General features: G+C 49.9%; 1 protein-coding gene across 1 annotated transcript; it reads right to left on the bottom strand.

The window, feature by feature from the left end:
• Positions 1-6,049: 6,049 nt before the first annotated feature.
• LOC130848730 (membrane-spanning 4-domains subfamily A member 8-like) lies at positions 6,050-14,556 on the bottom strand. Its single transcript, XM_057727135.1, has 6 exons — positions 14,519-14,556; positions 13,225-13,507; positions 11,783-11,899; positions 8,690-8,791; positions 6,931-7,044; positions 6,050-6,142 (listed from the first exon to the last, which is right to left on the bottom strand). Exons 1-6 carry the CDS (start codon positions 14,554-14,556, stop codon positions 6,050-6,052), a joined length of 747 nt encoding a protein of 248 aa, XP_057583118.1.
• Positions 14,557-22,102: the final 7,546 nt, after the last annotated feature.

The following is a 22,102-nucleotide window of genomic DNA, read 5'->3' as shown; positions in this document are numbered from 1 at the left end:
TATCTTTCTGGGAAAAACAATACTTACATCATAGGATTGAGCGGAACTGACCCCATGGGGATGAGCAAGTTCAGCCCAAGGTCAGTGCTCTATGTCACACCACCACCTGGTGGCCTCTTGTCATGTCTCTGGATCTTCCTGTCTGCAGAGAGTGACTTTCCCAGGGTCTGCAGTGACCTGATAACTTATCGTCCACATGAGAGCTTTTGTCTAGGGGGGACATCAGGACAACAGGTGCAAACTAGACTGCGCCAGGGGCACATGGTCACTCTATTTTGGTGCCTCCCAGATACTGGGTGTGCATTCTGCAGTTTGCGGTCATTTGACAAATGTGGGTACCAGGAAACGATGCTCTTCTGAATATCTGTCAGTAGATCAGTGGTACCTTTTCTCCTCCAGGGTGAGACATCTGGCTCATGACATCTCACAGTCAGTCTCAGATCCTTTGGAATCAGGGGTACACTATTTACTAATGAGAGGTCTTGGATTTGCCAGAAGCACTTACAATTCTAAGGTAGCACTATACGTATATTAACTCATATAGTCCTTATCACACACCCTATGAGATGGGAACTATCATTATTCCATCTTATAGATGAGGAAATGGAGGGCCAGAGAGGTTAAGTAACTTGCCCAAGGTCACACAGCTAGAGAAGGGAAGAGCTGGAAAGTTTGGTCCCTGGGTTTGTGCTCTGAGCCACCATGTTACATTATCTTCTGGGTGTCAGTTTCTTTATCTGTGCTGTTGATGTAATAATAAACAAACTTGTGGGAACATGGTAGGGATTTGAGGTAATGTTCATACTGGGCCCTGCAGAGCTCCCGGCACCAGAATAGTTTGGTAAATGGAAATTATGACCGTCGCCATCAACATCACCGAAACCAATGCGTGAGTGCCCTGGGCAGCTGTATGTTCACACGTATAAATCAGAAGGGAAACAGTCACCCAAGAGGAAGCAAGGCTGGGGAAAGGCTCTGACAGCCTCTGGGGCAGCCAGATGTGAATTCAAACCTCTGTGTTTTATTTACCGATCGGGAGTCCTCAGGCAAATCACTTAACCTTAGTTTCCAAAAGAGTAAATGGGAAAAACAATACTTACATCCTAGGATTGCCATGAAGGTTAAAAGTTGAAATATACTTAGTACTGTGCCAGGCACAGTAAAAGCTCGGGGAGATGATGCTTAGCTTTGCAGGAAAAGAGGTGTACCCTTACCCCAGGGGCCTGTTGGGCCTCAGAGGTGACATGAGGATGACCTGCTCAGGAATTGAGGTCCTGCCATTCCCTACCCCCTACCTCACCCATCACCAAACCACTGCCTATACCCCACCTCCTCCCCAAGTTTTCACCCTCCCACTCCATCCCACTCATGCTTTCCGGGGACTTTCCTGCAGCAGTTACCGGTGGTTCAGATTTGTTCAGGGGGCTCTCAGGGTTGGGTGGAATGGTTCAATTCCAGGGAGTGCTGTTTACATTATTTGTCTGTGGGCATGGTGCTATCTGGAGTTGTGCAGTGCACAGCCCTTGCAGTCACACGTGGCAGCCTTGGTAGGATGGAGGGCTGCCACGAAGTGCTTTCTCTTGTGGATTTCATTCTGCGGGAGCAGGTGTAAAAAGATCCCAAGAGTGGTAGGAGAATGTTTACTAGGAGGCTTGTATTCCAGGCCATTCTGAGAGTTGCAGGGAGGTTTGGTACCAATCCTCCATCAGCTGGTTTGCACAGACACAATTGTACAGGATTGTTGTATCAGAAGATATAATGTACATAAAGCCCAGTCCTTAGAACGTAACAGACACTCAACTACTATTTGTCGATTTAAAGCGATGGTCTTCCAAGTTTGGTCTCTGCACCAGCCGAAGCAGCATCATCTGGGAACTTGTTAGAAATGTAAATTATCAGGTCCCACCCCCATCCTGCTAAATTAGGCATTTGGGGAATGGGGCCCAACCATCTGTGTTTTAACAATCCCTCCAGGTGATTCTGGGCACGTTCAAGTTTGAGAACCACTGATTTAAAGAAATGTCTGTTTCTTCTCTTAGTTTATCGTAGTGTTGGGCATGTAGGAGATAATCAATGGGTCATCGGCGAACTAGTGAAGGGCTAGCTGGATGCTCACTGAGTGTGGAGAGTGAATGGTGTCTTTTCAGCTCATCACACCTGGCACCAGTGTATGTACCCCCAGTGCATCCAGCTGTCCACTAATACCTAACATTCACATAGCACCTTGTGGATTACAAAATAATTTTAGTTTGTTTTATCTTCTCCCTCAGTTTTTTCTTTCAACCATGGATGCATGGATTCTTTTAGCAGCTTTTACATAATCCTCTCGACAATCCTGTGAAATGAGCTACGTTTCAAGTTGAGAGGCACAGAGAGGCTAAGGGAATCACTCAAGGCCACACAGCTTGCAAGCACCAGAGCTGGCATAGACCTGAGCATTAGCATGGCTGGCTCTGGAATCCGATGGTCTCAGCTCTGCCATTACCTAACTGTGTGATGGGGGCAATGGGGGGAGGGGATGGGAGCAGTCACTTTACCTCTCCAAGCCTTAGTTCCTTCTTGTGTGAAATGCAGAAAAGATCGATACCTATGTCAGCAACCCCTGTGTATTTCGAGGATGGACTGAGGTACAGGTGTAAAGACCTGTGATGAGGCTGGGCACACAGTCAGTGCTGGTGCATGGTGCCCCTGGCCTTATCAATGACGTCTTCAACATCCCTGAACCCATCAGAAGTTCCTGACATCAAACACACTCATTCACTCACACAGGTGTACTTATCAGACATAAAATAGGAGAACTGAACAAACTTTGGGTCTGTTTTATTGAAGGATTTGGGGTGTGAATATTTAAAACAAGAGCTAGCTTCTACCTCTTCTGCAGGGATAGGACTTCAGGGGTGCCTGCAGCTTCCCTCCAGGGGTCTGCTGAGAGGTAGGAGGACCCTGTGTCCTGGAGGCCTCCCGTGTCATCCCTGGATGTACAAGGGCCTCTCAATGGGTCTCCTCTTAGTGGCCAGGAGCCTGGCCTTCGGAATTAGGCAGGCTGGGCTTGAAACCCAGGTTTGCCCTTAATAGCTGTGCATTCTTGGGAAAGTTACTTAACCTCTCTGATCTTCTGTGTCCTCAGTGAAATGGAGAGAATAAAATTGTCCAACATAGGGTTGTTGTGAGCATTAAATGATTTAATATATGTAAAGTGCTCAGCACAGTGTCTAGAAGACAGTAAACAATAATAAATGGGAATAATAATATAATAATTTAATTAGTATTATGTATTCTAATATTAGATATAATTATTTATTATTATTATTTGTTATTTTGGTTATTACTTCTCTTGTGGCCCCCTTCCAGTTTATTCCTTATTGGAGCTGAGAAATCTTTCAAAGACACAAATCTGATCCTGTCTTCACCCTGCTCCAAATCCTTCCATGGCTCCCTACTGCCCCCAAGGTAAAGTCCGATCTCCTCAGTGGGATGGGGCCTGGGATAATCTGGCCCCTGCCAACTGCTCCCCCTCTGGCCCTTACATGTTATCTTCCACTTTGACAACACCCTCTTTTCCCTGCAGGCTTCGGTGTAGGTTTCCCTATTCCTGACGCACCCCGCTTGCTACTTCTATTCCTTCCCCAGATCCCAGGTTCAGTGTCCCTTCCTCAGGAAGCCTCTGTGCTTCTGTTCTACTCTGGAACCCCCTAAGTACCGAGAATGGCTGAGTGCCTAGTCACCCTGGCTTGATGATGAGCTCTGTGGGGACAGAGACCACTCTACCTTGCTCTCACCTTCCCTCCTCCCCAGCATGTACCCTGGGGTCTGGCACAGAGTGGGTGTCCATGAGATTTGCTCCACAAGGATTCCTCCCAAGAAAATCTGTCAGAGAACACAGATTATACCTCCTGAGATTTCTACCAGCTTCTCCTGTGGAGAGTGGGGTACCGATATGGGAGGTTGGATGCCTTGGCCTGGGGTAAGTGGGTGTTGTGTTAATTACTTTTGTGTGTCAACTTGCTGGACCACAGTGCCCAGACGTTGGTCAAACATTGTTCTGGTTGTTTCTTTGAAGGTGTTTTTGGGGTGAGATTAACATTTAAATAGTGGACTTTGAGTAAAGCAGACTGCCCTCCATAATGTGGGCCTCATCCAATCAGTTGAAGGCCTGAATAGAGCAAAGACTGACTTTCCCAGAGTAAGGAGGCATCCTGCCAGCAGACTGCTGTAGGACTGGAATTACAACTCTTCCTGGAGTCTCCAGTCTATTGGCCAAACCCATCAGATTTTAGACTCCCTAATCTTCCACATCACATGAACCAATTCCTTAAAACAAATCTCTACCTACACACACACACACACACACTCTCTCTCTGGAGAATCCCAATTTAGGTGGGGATGAAGAAGTGGACATGGACAGCCCCAGGGGAATGAGAGCTGAGTGGATGAGAGAGTGGAGATTTTGGCAGCTGCAGCAAGTGTGAAACACTGGGGAGAGGGGACAAAGTCCTGGGAAGGACTCTGGGATGCTTTCTGTATGGCCAACTGGGTGAAATCCTGGGGCACCCCCTTAACCAAACCTACATTAGAAGCCTTCCCTTTTCTTCTGTGCTTCTTGAACCAGACTTTTGGGGCCCCGGTGCTCACTTGCATTATGTTTGTTGAGTGAATAAATGACTGAATGAATACACTGCCAATGTTGGAAGGACCCCCTGAAGCCACCTGGCTCAGCTCCCTCACATTCCAGAGGAGACTGAGGCATGTCAGCCAAGAAGGAAGCGTTCTTCCAAGAAAAATTCTGAGGCTTTCCTGCAACCTAAATGTCTATCAACAGATGAATGGATAAAAAAGATGTGGTACATATATACAATGCAATATTAGTCAGCTGTAAAAACAATGAAACTGGGACATTTGTAGAAACATGGATGGACCTAGAGACTGTCATACAGAGTGAAGTGAGTCAGAAAGAGAAAAACAAATATCGTATATTAACACATCTATGCGGACTATAGAGAAATGGTACCAATCAACCGGTTTGCAAGGCAGTAACAGAAACACAGGTGTAGAGAACAACCATATAGACACCAAGTGGGGAAAGAGGGGAGGGTTGTGCGGGAATGAACTGGGAGATTGGGATACCAAATAGTACACTCTAAATATATGCAGTTTATTGTATGTTAACTGTATCTCAATAAAACTCCTAAAAAAAAAATTCTAAGGCTTTCCTTATGCATGGGTACATGTATGACTTCATGTGCTTCCAGCAGCTTGACAGTTTAGCCTCTATTTTGCTTTAAAAGCTTCTATCTGTGCTACAACCCTTAGGGTGTCTTGAAGCCTCTCCCCAGGCCCCACAGATTTGGAAAATTGGTAAAGATGATGGAGATGGATCTCCTAAGGAAGGACTTCCTGCCACCCCTTCTCCACCCACCATCTATTTACAACTCTTTTCTCCCTTAGGTGAAAATAATAGACCCAATATCTTCAGATTGCTTACGACCTACACACTTATCTCCGTTGGACATTCTTCTGAGAGTTGCCCGGGTTCCTTGGGTGGGGATGGAATGGATTCATAATTATCCCACTTGTGTTCATGAAAATATTTTTATTTCATGGCGTCTCACTTAGCAGCGGGGTCTTCAGGAACCAACCTGAGTTGTTAAATAACGAATAGGTGGATACTCCTGCCTGCTGTCCTACCTACACGTGTGGATGTGATATGCTTAGGGTCCCCAGACATGTACACACAGAAAAGGTAATCAGCTTTAGTCACTGCATCCAGACAGATGTGACCCAAGGCAAATGCCAACCTTTTATTGATAATGAATCAGCAACGTTGGGGCATCTTCCCAAGACATCAATTGTGGACACCTGTCCCTGTGCTGGTGTGTGTGTGTAAGGGGGAGGGGTAGTGATCTACAGAGCTGGGTGTGACAAAGGCAATGCTGACCCTGCAGAGACAGGAGTAGGGGAGACAGCAGAGCCTCGGAGAGCCTGGGTGTTGGAGAAGAGTCCTTGGAGGCCACATTAAGCTCAGCTCCCAGGAGCTGCAGGTGCTTTGGGCTCATGCAGAGACTAGGGGCTGCTGCACCTGCCGTGGTGGGCTTTCATGAGGGGCTGCTGTAGCCATGGGCACATCCTCAGTTGGGTTCAGGTACTGGAGATGGAGAGGAAGGAAGAGCCAGGCCACCTGCTTTTAGTTTGCCCAGAAGCCCATTCAATCCCACTATCCTTTCAGATCTCCCATCCTTCTTCCCTGGGACCCAGGCTTCCCCTTGACAGAGCAGGCAGTGGTGGCCAGAGCCCCTGTACTGAATTCTTTGGGCTGAATCTTTCCTGTAACTATGGGATTCCCTGTGGAGAAGGTTGCCCAGGAATCATGCCCAGATTCTGGGCTGGCTGTGACCTCTGCTGGGTCACCTGGATTCTCTGAGCCTCACTTTCCTCACCCGTGATGTGGGGGTCACAGTACCTTCCCTGCCCACCCCATGCCTATCACGAGGGTCAGGAGAATGAGCTGGTAGAAGCCCCTGGCCCAGGTGAGCTGTTGTAACCATCCTCTATAGCACATGCAGACCTGCAGGCTTCAGGTCAGACCCAGAGACATTATCCCTCTGCGCTTCTCTGGCATCTGCTGCCCCCACCAGAGTCTGGCCTCACCACACAGTCTTAATGGGCAATGAGCTTTCAGCTTTCAGCTTTTGTCAGTATCTTCTTCCCCAGGCCCCTCCCCTGTTCTGAAGGGGTCCTCAGAGCAGCAGCCCCCAGTGTAGATCCAGTGGGGCTCACCACGGCCACTGCACATTGGGTGCAGGAGGGTAGGCTTCTGTCCCCTCCCCCCACTGCTCCACTGTCCCTCCTCCCTTTGCCCACCCCATCTAGGACCTGGGGACAGAGCGAGGGTATGCCTCTCCCATCCTGCAGAGACCCTGCTGACCCACTCACGAGCCATGTGTAGCAGAAGGTGGCCTGGAAGCCCACGAAGCTGCACGAGGAAGCAATGCCCAGCTCCAGGATGGAGAAGACCAGCAGCAGCACCGACAGAATCTTCCGGGGCATCTGGAAAGCCAATGGAAGGAAGCCCAGTCTACACCCCCACTCGGCATGGACTATCCCAGTCCTGGAAGCTGGTCAGCAGATCTGACCAGGAAAGTATGCACTGCACAGCTCATGTTTGGCTGAAAACTGGTACCCGGACGGATAAAGGAAGAGAAGCTTTCAGGGAGGGATGAGCCATCCATTATCCACTGAGCACCTGTGATGGGCCCATTTAAATTCCAGTCAGTTATTAGGCAACCACTACAATAAGCCCCATTTCACAGAGGGTGAAACTGAGGCTCAGAAAAATGAAGGTATTTATCCAAAGTCACAGAGCTGGTCAGTTAAAGCTGGGATTCAGATACAGCTGTCTGATTCCAAATCCCATGTGATCCGCCAGCCTGACTTCCCACAGTGACAAGTACAGAAAGATCAGGTAAGAAAATATACAGATGAGTGTCTATTGTATTAGGCAGTAGGTGGTGGTGACGTCCATGAGAGAGCTGAGCTGTGGGTGGGGGCGAGGAAGTGGAGACGGTAAGTGATTCCTGGCTGTGACAGGGGAGAGAGAGGACCACAGTCAGAGAGAGCTGCAGGGTGTCAGAGACTTGAATCTACAAAGCAGAGGGGAAGGAGAAGGGAGGGATGGAGGAGAGAGACTGGCAGGGTGGAAGCACTGATGGGGCTCAGGGGATGCTAGGAGGAATAGAATGTCCTCCTCTGGTCAGGAAATCACAGGGGGGCTGTTTGAAGATGCAGGGATGTTTGGGATCATTGGCAGGAAGGACAGTCCTGGGGCTATCCAGGGATCTCAGGCTGTGGGGGACAGTCTGGGGTCACGGGCAGGAAGGACAGTCCTGGGGCTGTCCAGGGATCTCAGGCTGTGGGGGACAGTCTGGGGTCACGGGCAGGAAGGACAGTCCTGGGGCTGTCCAGGGATCTCAGGCTGTGGGGGACAGTCTGGGGTCACGGGCAGGAAGGACAGTCCTGGGGCTGTCCAGGGATCTCAGGCTGTGGGGGACAGTCTGGGGTCACGGGCAGGAAGGACAGTCCTGGGGCTGTCCAGGGATCTCAGGCTGTGGGGGACAGTCTGGGGTCACGGGCAGGGAGGCTGCTGAGGGGGTCAGGACAGGGCAGCCATGGACAGTGTGTTTCTACCTCCTGCACCTGAGTGGGGTGTCCTACTGTCTGTGAAGATCAGGACGGCTCCCTTAGTCCTTCCCTAGGGCTAAGCAGATGGAACCCCTCCCCCCAGTGTTTCCACCCCATGCTTGCCACATCCAGGGGCCATGGTAGTGACCCTATGGTGTATTTGTGTGTCATCCCACAGATCTGATCTGGACCCCAGTCAGGAGAAGACAGGCTGATGATAAAAGCCTGGTTGCCTTCACCTTCAGAGTCACCCCAACTTGCGCCCCCTGCCACCCCCCACCCCGTAGGAGGCAATGACAGACCTGGGGGCGAGGTCTGCCTGAAGGACTCTGCAGGTATGTGACCTCGAGCAATGGATAAAGCACTTCAGTCCTGTTCCCCAAATCCCGCTTTGGTAAATGGGGGAAAAGACAGCTTCTCAGAGTCGTTTCCAGAATTAAATAGTACACAAAGGGGCAGGTGCTGGTTCTCTGGCCCCTTTACCTTCTCCACCTTTTGGGCCACAGTCACTCACCTGGGCATACCTGCCGCTGGCGACCAGCTCCATTAGAAAGGCGCACACCCCGAGGCCGGCACACAGCGAGCTGGCCAGGTTCAGCCCCACGCTGACCTGCATCTGAGAAGGAGACCAGAGCACCCGTTACAACTCAGCCAGCAGGGGAGGGTGCTGGCCTCACGTGCCAGAAGTCACAGGCTTCCTTCATGGGCTTTGATCCAAGAAGAACTGCAGACCTGCTCTGGGGGACCAGGAACCAATGACTGGAGGCGAGAGAGACATCTCTGCTCTGACTGCTGCATCCCACGGGCCACAGACACCAAGAGCTGCCCAAGGAAGCCAAGTCAGCCTGAACAGCCAGATGATGGCCCTACGGCTGGGGGCACAGGCAGGACACCTGTGACTGCTTCTTCCTCCTATGCCCATGCAGACAACACTAATCAACCCTCACAACCCACCAGAGTTGGCATCGATACAAAAGCTGTTTGCCATCTGTTGTAGGTTGAACTGTGTTTCCCCAAAAGATATGTTGAAGTCCTAACCCCTGGTACCTATAATAGGGCCCATTTGGAAATAAAGTCTTTGCAGATGTAATCAGGTTAAGATGAGGGCACAGTGGATTAGGGTGGGTCCAATAGGACTAGTGTCCTCATCAGAAAGGAAGAGACATGGGAGGAACGCCATGTGGCCAGAGACGCAGAGGTGAAAGTGATGTGGTTACAAGCCAAGGAAGGCCAAGGATTGCTGGCGACCGCCTGTCGTTCAGGAGAGACAAGGAAGGATCCTCCCGCAGAGCCTTTAGAGAGAGCGTTATCCTGCTATCACCTTGCCTTGAGGTTTTTGGCCTCCAGAATTGCAAGGCTATGAACTCCTGCTGTTTTAAGCCCCCCAGTTTGTGCTAATGTGTTTCAGCAGCCCTTGGAACTGAATACACCATCCCAGTTCCCTACGTCCAAAATCGTGACTCCGGCTTGTGTTGCTCAGGGAGCAGGATTGATCCCCTCTGAAGATACTTCTGACCCAGGATGCCCCCAGCAAGGTTAATCTCATACGTGTCTTGCATTCACCCTATCCCGTTGGGCCAACTTGGTGACCGTGGTGAGGTCTGGATCACAATGAAGGTGTGGAGGACTAGGATGTTTCCTGACTCCCATGGGGGGCAGGAGGGAGGGTAGTCAGGAGTTCAGGCCCAGGTAGGGAGGTCTGAGGGCAAAGGCCCATCCCTTACCCTTCCCACCATCCTGCACAAATGCTCCCACAAGGATCCACTTTCGTATGAGGTTTTCCAGGAAGCAGATGTGATGGCTGAGAAACGCACCCCAGAAATTGTGCAGTTTACTGTGGTCATCAGGGTGGCTACTCCTGCAATGAAGAACTCCAGAGCGAGGCAGGGTTTACAGCCTGAGAGCCCAGGGGTGGTTCCGTCTCCCAGTGAAACCCTTGTGCTGGAAGGTTTACCATCCGGAAGGACTGATCCCGAGGGTGGGCATCTATGACTCATCACGATGCGGCCACGTAGCAGGGAGGAAGGGTGCCGAAGTCCAGCTCCAGCGGGTCCAGGAGTACCCAAGGGATGAGTGGCGTCGGCGCAAGGAAGAGACAGGGAGGCCTGTGTCAGCTATGCAGGATCTCTCCATTTATTGTCAGAGCTTTGTGTGTTTATATAGTGAACATATCTCAGAAAAAATCTTTTATGGCAGAGCATATTGTCCCTCAGCATCTACCAGTTTCTTTCTTTCCTCAGGTTCGGCTTGCAAACCCTGTAACTCTGAGATAAGCATATGTAAATAACTTCTTAATCTTATATCTAAGCAAACTATAGCCCTTAGTACCCATAGGAAACCTTGTGACTCTGAGGTACACATATGTAAATTACTTCTTATATCTAAGCAAACGATAGCCCTTAGCACCCATACCTATGCCTAATGTCTACGTCTATACGTATGCCTGCAGCAATCATAAGCATTACAGAAAGAGCCACCCCTCCCTTTTCTCCAGCATTTAGTAGCCTGAGGTGCCCGCCTTCTCCAGGAAGGGGTGGTGGGAGGGGACTTGGTGGGGCAGACACGGAGAAGGAATGTGTCAAACCCTGGTTCTTTCCTGGGGACACAGAAACAGGGAGGGGACGTGGGTGGTAAGCACAGTATCACAAAGAAACAAAGAGCAGAATGTACAATGGGTGGAGATGGTCTGGGGCCTGTCCTTGCGGAGCGGTCGCCTTGCGATCCTCCTGCTCCGAAATGCCCTTCCAAGGAGTTCTCGCCTTGCGGTTCTCCTTGGAGCCTGGTGACCTTGTCACAGCATTGGCTTGTCCAGACGGCTCCCGACAGAAGGGGCTTATGGCAACAGAGAAGGGCACCAGGCCTCCCACTGGGCTCTGCAGTGCTTGGTGGACCAGAATTCTAGAAGGTGACTGCTAAAGACTCCTAGGTACTGGGTCCTTCTCAAACTTTATGAGCATGAAAGGAGCCTAGGGTGCTTGTTAAAATGCTGACAGGTGAGTCCATCTGGGGAGGGGCTGAGATTCTGCATTTCTAACAAGCTCCCAGGTGCTGCCCATGCTGCTGGTACATGGACTTGGAGGAGTGATGGACCAGTCTCTTAGTCTGAAGATGTAGAAACTGAGGCTGAGACAAGGGAAACAACCTGCCCAAATCATGGGGCTCGTAGGTGATAGATCTGGGTCCAGAAATCAAGTTTTTGACTCTAATTCTTGGCAGGGTTTGTTCCACTGCAGAGGCTATATTTCTTGACTTGCATCTCTCCCTGCTACCATACCCTGAACTTCCTTCTTCCTTGGGCTAAATCTATTGGGGCAGGGGCCCTTTTCTACCACTACCCTCTGCTCCTACCCTATGTGCAGGGAGGCAGTTGTGGCCCCCCGCTGACCACCCAACAGCCCAGCTCCATCCCTTGGGTGAATGAGGTGGAGAGGACAGAGCTCTTCCCCTGGAGCTCAGAATAGCTCCACATCCTGCAGCTTCACTACTATTGCACAGACATTCAAACTCTCCCCCAAGGGCCCAGGAAGGGAGCAGAGTCCCCAGGTCCCCTTACACCTCCTCGGCTCCATGGAAAGCCTCCGCTGGGCGTGGTCCCCAAGGTACTCACAAGCACTCCGCTGGTCAGTGGGTACCAGTAAGTGGTGGGAAACTCCACAAAGTTTGGGACAGCAGCCAGGAGAGTCCCGCAGCTGACATGCAGCAAGCCAATAAACATCTGCAGGGCCTGTGGGGTCAGGGAGAGGGTGAGCTAAAACCCCAGTAGTCCCAGGAGGAGCTCTGTCTCCCAAGGACTTAAATGGCTGAGCAAATCTTTGTCCAGGCATCCCTACCAAAAGGGATCTTAGACAAACTCCCCATCCACCTCCTCACTTGACACTGAAGGAAACAAAGGCCTGGGGAGAATGAATGCTTCATCCAGCCGATGAGGGGCAGACCCAGGCTTTTGCATCCTCAGTGAGGCACCATGGGTTTGCAGAACCCCAGAAACCTTGGATAAGGACCGTCTCAGACATCTGCCATAGTCCTCCTTCATGAGATATTATTAATTAGTAATACTGTTATCTCCAAGGTACCAGGCTCCAAGGGTGCTAAGCACTCTCTGAGCATCACGTCACTTAGCTCAAAACACCAGGAGGCAGGCTCCCTCATCACCGGATGCAGATGGGAAGTGAGGCTCCGCAGTGTACTTGCCAAAGGTTGCCAAGTTGGCACCTGGGCTTGTCTGTGCCCAAGGGCAAGGCCTGCGGTCCTCACCCTCCCTGTACTGCATCTCTAAGCTTCCTGCTTGCTTCAACCTCTCCTTTAAGAACACTGGTTGGCTCAGCCTAGGCTGACTGCCCAGAGTTTGTGGTCATTCGTTCCCAGATGGGACCAGCATCCTCCTAGGCTTCTCTGACCCTGAAGGCAGCACTGTGACCTTGCCCTCAACATTCTGCCTCTCTGAGTGTCACCCAGGAGGAATAGCTTCTCCCACACTCTCTCTCTGATCTTCCTTTCCTTTACAGCTCGTTGGCCAAGGTAAGTGAGCCCCACTCTGGAAACTGGGGCTCAGAGACCCCAGCTGGCGAGTGGAGGATCTGGGATTCAAGTGTCTGGCTCAGCTGTTACGCTGACATCAGTGGCCCACAGGCATCCTCCGCTCACACTTGCTGATCTTACCACTGACAAAGACCCACTCAGGCTCCATGGGGAAAGCCACTTACAGGTGTGGGTCATCAGAAAAGGAATGTCGAGGGGACCCAGAGGGAAGCTGACCCCTGACTCCAGAGTGGCCCTAAGAGGAGATTATGCAGCTCACTCTGGGTTCAAGCAGGTGCTCTTCAGGATGTGGTGGCTGCCCCAGCCCTTTCCTGTTATTTTTCTGAACTGGAGGCCACTGGAGGCCCAACTGCAGATCTGTCTTGCCTCCCTGCTGCTCTAACTTTCCCTCTGGAATATAACTTTGGCCCTGAAAATCCTGCCGACCATGAGGCTGCTGGGATTGGTGGTGGCTGTTTCTTGCCTACGTTGGAAAGAGGATGATCTGTGGGGACTGAGTGGTCCACTTACTCCCAAAGTGGCTGGATGTCCCTGGAAGAATAGCTCCTCCCTGCTGGGATGGGTGTTCTCTAGGATCTCGGGCTGTGGGAAAGGCTCCTCTGGGCTCTGCCAGGGCACCCTTGGGGTTTCAGGGGGAGGGACCGTCACTGGCTGCTGCTCCTGGCTTGTCACCACTGATGAGCTGGCTTCTGAGGGCAGCTGGGCTGTGGGCTGGGCTGCCTCAAGCTTGCTGGAGGGAGTTGGAGTTGGGGTCTCAGCTTCCGCTATCTCAGACATCCTCTTGGTGGAACACCTGTGGCACACACATAGGATGAGGGCACGCCAAGGATGAGGGGGACATTCCCAGGCAGATCCCCACTTCCTGGGTCTCAGTTTCCCTATCTGAAAAGTAAGGTTTCATTAGTAGGAGAGTTAAGTGCAAAACATGGGTGTGAGTGTGTGTATGTGTGTGTGCAATTTCTAACAGTTAAAAGCAAAGGACAGGGGACTTCCCTGGTGGTGCAGTGGTTAAGAATCCGCTTGCCAATGCTGGGGACACAGATTCGATCCCTGGGCCGGGAAGATCCCACATGCCAAGGAGCAACTAAGCCTGTGCGCCACAACTACTGAGCCTGTGCTCTAAAGCCTGCGAGCCAAAACTATGGGGCACTCATGCCACAGCTACTGAAGCCCACATGCCTAGAGCCCTGTGCGTCAAGAGAAGCCACCGCAATGAGAAGCCTGCGCACCGCAATGAAGGGTAGCCCCCACTCGCCACAACTAGGGAAAAAAGCCCATGTACAGCAACAAAGACCCAATGCAGCCAATTAATTAATTAATTAATTTTAAAAAAAGGCAGCAAAGGAAAGGATGCGCACAGAGAGCAACACATATGAATCGTAAACACAGGGCTGAGTGGGAAACAAAAGCAAGAAACACTGAGATGTCACAATGCCATTTTTGTAAATTAAATTCTTGCATATGAAACAATTCACAAAACCATACCCACTAAAGTTGCTCCCTGGGGCTGGGAGGATGCCGGTCAGGATGCAGGTTAAAGGGAATCAATGGAACAGAAGCAGGGAAGTGGTCTGGACTGGGGGACTACGGCCCTAGGCTCACGCTTACCGACACATGTTTATAATTTGATAAACCCCATCTCCATTTCACCCATGGGGAAACTGAAGACCAGAGAGGTTAAATAAATTGCCTGGATCACACAGTTAATAAAGAGTGCAGCTGGGACCTGAACCCAGGACCTCTGGCTACAAATTTGGATTTTCCTACTTTAGGACCCCTCTTTCAGTCTCTTGCCCTATCGTACTGCTCTGTCAGGGCACTGAGTAATGCCACCAACTCCATGGCTTCCACCTGTCTGTATAGTTTGTTACCACTTACCTAGCGTCTTCAGGTATGTTCCTTGCTTAATTACTAAACCTCCCCTGAGATGTGCAGGGCCAGGAGCATCACCTCCCAGTTTGCTTGGCTCAGAGAGATGTCAATCAGTGGGTCTACACATGAACCTTCTGACCCCCACACCCAGTGCTCAGTCCACGGCTGTATGCCGCCTCCCTAAGCAAAAATGGGAGACGTTAAAAAACCCAACAAAACCCCCAAACACCTCAAATTTATAGTGAATTCAGGAACAGAGAGCTGGGGGTTCCCTGGGGTCTGAGGCCTGGGGCTTTGGGCCTTCTCCGCCCACCGGCCTGGCCACCTCCTCACCTCTCCCAGCACTGCTCCTTCGCCCCAACTTGCAGCCTCTCATTGCCCTCAATGCGCCTGTCTCAGTCCTGCAGCCGAGTCTCAGAACCAACCACACCTACAGCCTCAATCCATGCCCTTGTCTCCTTTCCCCACCTGGTGTTTCCCTGGCTTGCTTGATCATAAGAATCAACTGGGTGCTTGCTAAAAATACGGACCCTTGAGCCTCACTCCTGGCCTTCTGAATCAGACCCTCCAGAGGAGGGGCCTGTGAATCTCTGCCTTGAAAGCACCCCCAGGTGATCCTTCTCATCATGCCAGTTTGCAGAACACCGGCCCATCCAATCCTCTGGTCCTTCAGCACCTGCTGTATTTGGTGATGTGTGTGAGGTCTCCTGGCTGTGAGCCCTCTCTGCACTGCTGATGTCTCAACTCTCATGTCTGAGCTAGTCAGTTGACCTCTCTGAACCTCTGTTTTCTCATCTTAAAAATGGGGGTGAACTATCCATCCCAGGGGATCTTGTGGGAATAAATGGGCTACATGCAAAGAGCCTGGCACAGTTTCTGGCACGTGCAGGGGGCTGCATACACATTCGCATCTCCTTTCCTGACAGATGCAAACCAGCTGCAGGAATCAGGGCCCTCCTGAGGCTTGAAACGGTACTCACCTCTTGGGTCCTATAGACCTATCTCAAAAGGCCTCTCTTCCCAGACATCCACCTGCTTTCTGTAGAAATGGCTACATCCCCTATAAAAACCTGTGTTTCCTTTTATAAATGGCTGTCTACCAGTTGTCTGCTAGCCTCATGTGTGGACCATGTGTGTTCAGGGCCATGTGTGGACCTACACAGGTGGTGTTCAGGCCGGCATCTCCACGCCTCTACCGGCTGAAGGCGTCCAGAGCCCCAGGCTCCCCAAGCTCATTGCCAATGCCACTCGAAGGTCATTGGGGTTCACCTTAACTCTTTCTGACCTTTTTGGGAAGGATTATTTTCCTAGACTTTCTCCACCGCTTCTGTGGGCCATGACAGTGGGCCCAGCAACCATCAGGAGAGCTGGCAGGTGGTGCTTTTGTGGGGATAGAGGCCAAGGGTTAGAGCTAACAAAAGAGACTGGAACATCTCCCAAGTTCCATAGGAGTTGGCCCGAGACAGTAGAAGGAGCACTGTTTGGAGAGGGAGGAGATCTGGCTTCTTCTACTACAGGTAGTGACTTGTTGTGTAACATTGGCGAGACTCTTCCCCTCTTGGGTCTCAGTTTCCTCATCTGTAAAATGGACACATTGGACCAGATCATGAGCCCCAAGGCTGCTTCCATTTCTAACATTTTTAGTCTCATGGTTGTGACCAAGTATACGTTTCTACTGTAATTATTATTGACACTGAGAAAAAATGTACCCATTGTCCTAGTACGTGTGACTTCCATATCTGATATTTGTGAAGTCCTGCCTGAACTCTGCCAATCTTTCCGTGGAATACAAGTGCCCATGGATTCCATGGAATCCAATATGTTGAATTCTAATCCCCAGTATGATGGTATTAGAAGGTAGGACCTTTGAGATTGCTGAGATCATGAAGGCAGAGCCCTCATGAATGGGATTAGGGCCTTTATGAAAGAGACCCCAGAGAGCTCCCTTGCTCCTTCTGCCATGCAGACACAGTAAGAAGACAGTCATACACCAGGAAGAGGGCTCTTCTCAGGTGCTGAATTTTTGGGTGCCGTGATCTTGAACTTCCCAGCCTCCAAAACTCTGAGAAACAAATGTTTGTAGTTTAAGCCACTAAGTCTATGATATTTTTGTTATAGAAGCCTGAAATTGGCTAAGACACAAGTTTTCAGCAAGACTCAGGGTCTCACTTGAGTTAACCAGTGATTGTTCTAAGAGCTACACTGGGATTCCAATAAATATGCTCCCTTATGACCAGCAATTTTACCTTTCTGCTGCTCAGCTTTCTCATCTGTGTAAAGGGAGTGACATCTTCATGTCCGTCCCACTGTGGGTGTGAGTCGATTCCTGCTCTCTCCCTTCTGCCCATCCAAGTTGGGGAGAAGGGTCCAAGCCAAACTTGAGCCATATGGCTGTTCCTTCCTTCAAGGTCCTCCACCAAAGGAAGACAAAGTCAGCAAAATTCATTTTAATTCCAATAGATTTATCAAGTGCCAGGGATAAAAGCTAGGAAAAACCCCCAATATTCTTCCAGTGTAGCAGAGTTAACACATCTGTAACAGAAACTGACAAGATTCAGTTTAAAAAGGAGGAGACTGGCCAATCACAGACATCCTCTTAAAAAAGGATTAGCCCCAAAAGGTGATTAATAAACAGGATGGAGCATCCAGGAGGGTCTCAGGGCAGGAGAAGATACCATGTGAGTGGACCTGTCCATCATGGGGAAATGGACAGAGATGGAGTGTTTGGAGGACCCAAAGGGATGCTGACAAAGGTTCACAAAGAATAAGGAAATGCTGGGATTCCCTCCTGTGCCATCTTACAAAGAAACACAGAGTAACAAGCCTCAGTGTCTTGTTTGCAAGAGCTTATTGGAAAAACAATAATGGGTCTGAAGCCTAAGTCCTGGCCCTGTCACTAACATTCTGTGTGATGTTGGGCCAGTTACTCCCTTCCCAGGGTCTCAGTTTCCCCATCTGTGAGATGAGTGATGGGCTAGAATGAGTGGTACTGTCAGGAGTCATGACTGTGTGATGCTATGGTTATTCTGGTAATTAGAGTGAAGTTGGAGATTTATTCATTTTACACAGTTGAGACTGCTCTTCTTTTCTAATATAAACATCTAAGGCTATACATTTCCCTCTAAGCACTGCTTTAGCTGCATCCCGCAGATTTTGATATGCTGTGTTGTCATTTTCATTCAGTCTATTAAATTTATATATGGGGAAATTGTAGCCGGAGAGGAGAAGACCCCTTACCCCTCAAAAAAAGTTCACACAGCAGATTAACAGCAGAGCAAAGACAACTCTGACTTTTCCCTTCTACTCTGGGATTTTAAAAAAGGAGTACTAATATCCTGGTGAGGTGCATCAAAGGTTCTGACAAATTTTCACTGGAATTTCATTTTAAAAACATAGATTGTAAGTCTTTTTTAAAAAACTGTAATGAAATTAGGCACACTCAAGCGTACACTGTATCCCAGATTTTGACAGTTGAAATTCACTAATGTGTTTACTTGGGCTGCTAGTTCATCCCAGTTCTGTGCTGACTTTGACTTAAAATTTCTCCTGCCCACTCCATTTCATTGAACAGCACCTTGAGATTGTCAGGCAAGCTGATAAAAACCATTATCATTTGCAATTACTTGTCTATTTGCTTCATGCCTTTCTTGATGCCATGCAATCAAATCAAATTCAGAAATAGTGTGGATACAGCTATTACACTCTTTGGTTTCAAATTTGGTTCTGGCTGAAATTGCCTCACTGCTTTCACTGACTTACTTTATAATAGATAACTGCTATAAAATTGAACTTGTATAAGACATTTATAGTAATAAAATACCACCTTTATCTGTTTGTCCTTTGTCTTATCTGCAGAAGACGTTGCTTTTAAAAAGTTCTGCTGTTGAAACATTAGCAGCCTACTTTTTGCTGCCTTCCCAGGTGCTGACATGGCTGCAGTGCTTTTCGTTCACTGTGCACTCACAGATGTCTGTGGTGGCATGTGTGCAGCCTGAGGGCTACTCCCAGTTCTTCCTTCTAATACTCAGACTGGTTATTTCCCTCAGTCTCAGTTTCCTCTGCTGAGTGAAATGGAGGTAGACTAGCTGAAGTATGAAGTCCCTGCTAGTGTGGACATTGAGATTCTTTGAGTTGGAGCTTGGGGATTAAGACATGGGGTAATGTTAGAACTCTTCATCATCAACTGGTGGTTGATGACTGTAATGAGAGGCTCCCTGTTGGCCAGCTTCCTATTGGTTTCAGCCAATGAGAGATGCTGGAAAGAAATCTCAGGGAGGAGGGAGAGCGAGGCTGGGGTATTTATTCCCTTCCTTCCTCCCAGATCACCAAGGATTGTCTGCATCCTCTCCCAAGGGCAACAGCTCCCTAGCACTAATGGCCCTAGGGGTATCACACCATTCTTTGTCACCTTTCCTAAAACTTGCCCTTGTCTTTGTAACAGTCCTTTCATTAAATCCTCCTCCTGTTACCCATGTTGAGAGTGCCATCTGTTTCTGTTGGGACCCATTGATACAGGCTGTTCCAGGAGCCTCTCCTACTGAATTTCCTCTCTCCCAGCCTCATTCATCTCATTCATTGCTCTCCAAGATGTTTTTTCTTTCCTTTTTTTTTTTAATTTTTAAAATTTTTATTTATTTATTTTTTAACTTTCTCCTGCTCTCTTAATTTGTCAACTCTGTGCACATTGCTAAAGAGAGGAGCACCCCTCTGGTCCATGCTATAGTGGAAACAGAGAAGAATAAAATTCCACTCCATGTCCAGTTTGAATGCCTGGTGCACATCCTGATGGAGTTGCCCAGTGAGAATAGAGGCCAGCAAGATTGCTGGGGTGTTCTGAAGGGACTAGCATTAAGGAAGGCTGAGGAAGAGAATTTCTAGGAGAGTTTAGACATCAAGTTGCAAATTCAGTAATGCTGCCAACAACACTTTGCCACTCTCTGGGGCTTCTGATTTGTATCCAGACCAAGGCAGAGATTTGGTAAGAGCTGTGTCACCATTGCTGGTTGAACCCTGTTGTCCTTATTGTCTGTTTTATTATACAAACAGATAATAAAAGATGTCACCATGCTGAAGGAGCATATGGTCCAGTGGGGAAGATGCACACAGATGAAAGGACAAGCATTTGTGGCCCTCAGAAGTACCTTCCTGGTTCACCGGCCTTGTCTGACCAGCAAGGTATCCATTTAATTTTTTTGTAAATTACACCACTTTCTGAGGGGGGAAGCCCTCTCCGGTTGGTTACAGCCATTCCTGTTGACTTACACTTCACTTTCTCCTCCTTCTCCTCCTCCTCTTCCTCCTCCTCTTCTTCTCTTTTATAGAGTCTGGTTTAATCAGTTATTTTGTCATTAATTTTTGGCTGTGTTGGGTCTTCATTGCTGTGTGCAGGCTTTCTCCAGTTGTGGCGAGCAGGGGCTACCCTTTATTGTGGTGTGCGGGCTTCTCATTACGGTGGCTTCTCTCGTTGCAGAGCACAGGCCCTAGAGTGTACAGGCTTCAGTAGTTGTGGCTTGCAGGCTCTAGGGTGCAGGCTCAGTAGTTGTGGCACAGGAGCTTAGTTGCTCCACTGCATGTGGGATCTTCCTGGACCAGGGGTGGAACCCTTGTCCCCTACATTGGCAGGTGGATTCTTAACCACTGCACCACCAGTGAAGTCCCATATACTTCACTTTTTCCATTCATTTATGCAACGTACCTGTTCCCTGAAAGATTCTGAGTTTGAGATCCTTAAAATGAAGGGCACACCATGAGAGTCAGTGTGCAGTGGGGGACGAGTGTGGGTATGGGGACTCCACGGAGGAGTATGAGAGGGTGGGCTGTGGGGCTGGGAGCTTTCCAGACAGACAGGGGAGTGGAGGCACAGGACACTGTGGGGGGTGGGGGGGATGCCAGGAATCTGTGTGGCTGGAGTGAGGTAATTCTGGAAAGGCAAGGAGGAGGCTCGTGGGGACCTCTAACCACCACACACCCTGAAGGGGTGTGTGGGTAACAGACATGTTTCTCCAGGCTTTCCTCCTCGCCCCCTAGAAACCACCTCCAGAAACCAGCTGCTCCTCTGGGGCCGGTGGGTCTGCTCTCTGGAATCAGGGGAGCAGGCCCTTGATGAGTGGGGCTGCCAGTGGACCCTCTGCTCCCTTCTTCCTTCCTTCCTCTCCTCAGAGCCCCTGAAGCCACGTTCTCCCAGACAAGAGGGAGGGTCTGGCCCCTGGGAACTCCTCCAGAGGAATCTCTCAGGGATTTGGGGTGGAATCGAGAGCCTGGGACAGAAAGTGAGTGGAGGCGGGTCACGTGGATGCAGCAGGGTCAGGCCTGAGCGGCAGGGTGGTGGCAGAAGGAGGAGCCGGGGCTGAGGGTGGGGCTGGATGTGGTCGCCCCGCCCCGCCCACTAGAAGGGATCTGGCTCCGCCCCTTCCCGCAATGGGCCTCGCTTCTGCTCTGTAGCCCTGGAATGGCAGTGATGCTAACCTCGCCGCGCACGATGTGGGTTGTGTGCTCACCGCGCTCCCTGGCACCCTTGCTCTCTGAGCATCGCCCTGGAGGCCAGGAGCAGGTGCCAGGAAGGATCTATGGCAAACCAAGAGGCGCAAAGGTAGAGGGAGTGCTTCTTGTGCTAGTTGGGGGACAGAGTGACCTGCTGGAGAATTTAACGGTGCCTTTTCCCCCTTATACTGCTGACCGCAGACTCATTCCTTCTCCTTCCTCGAAAGCACAGAAAAATCTTCTGAGGTCTCTCTGAGGTCTAGGGTCTTCTCTGAGGCCTCCACGAGGAGACAGCAGGGGACGGTCATAGCATCTTTGAGTTTCAAGGGCTGCCTTATGGCGTGCTTCCGTGCAGATCTTTTGGGGAAGGTTTGGCTATGCAAAAATTACAGTGGAGTCATCTGAAGGGGGCTGAGGGAGGGGAGGAAGGAGGTGGGTGCTTGGCCAGAAAATGGGGAGTGGCCTTTCCTAGGGAGGAGGGAGGCCTGGAGACCAGGTTGGTGATGCAAGGGTCCAAAACTGGTGGCCACGCTACCATATATAAAATAGGTAACTAATAAGGACTTACTGTATAGCACAGGAAACTGTACTCAGCACTCTGTAATGACCTACATAGGAAAAGAATCAAAAAAGAATGGATATATGTACACATATAACTGATTCACTTTGCTATACAGCAGAAACTAATACAACTTTGTAAATCAACTATACTTCAATAAAAATTAATTAATCCCCCCCCCCCCCAAATTGGTGGCCACACATGTCCTCCAGCCTCCAGGGTAGTGGGAGGAGGGGCTCATGGGGCAAGCTCACCCCGCACAGCTCTGGGGTCGGCAGCAGCGATGTGTGGCCATACGGGCAGCAGAGGCCTCCATGGATGTGGCCCTGCCCTGCCCCCCACTATTCCAGAGACCAAGCCCTGGAGTTTCTATAGGACACAGTGGCACTTGGCAGAACCTCAATAATGACTGATCAAAATGATCCCATCTTTCAGAACCTCATTTGACTCGGTTAAGAAATTGCAAGGACATGGAAT

The sequence above is a fragment of the Hippopotamus amphibius genome, chromosome 3 (assembly GCF_030028045.1).
Source record: "Hippopotamus amphibius kiboko isolate mHipAmp2 chromosome 3, mHipAmp2.hap2, whole genome shotgun sequence".
In the NCBI taxonomy this organism is placed as follows: Eukaryota; Metazoa; Chordata; class Mammalia; order Artiodactyla; family Hippopotamidae; genus Hippopotamus; species Hippopotamus amphibius.
This window is presented reverse-complemented; position numbering and strand designations above follow the sequence as displayed.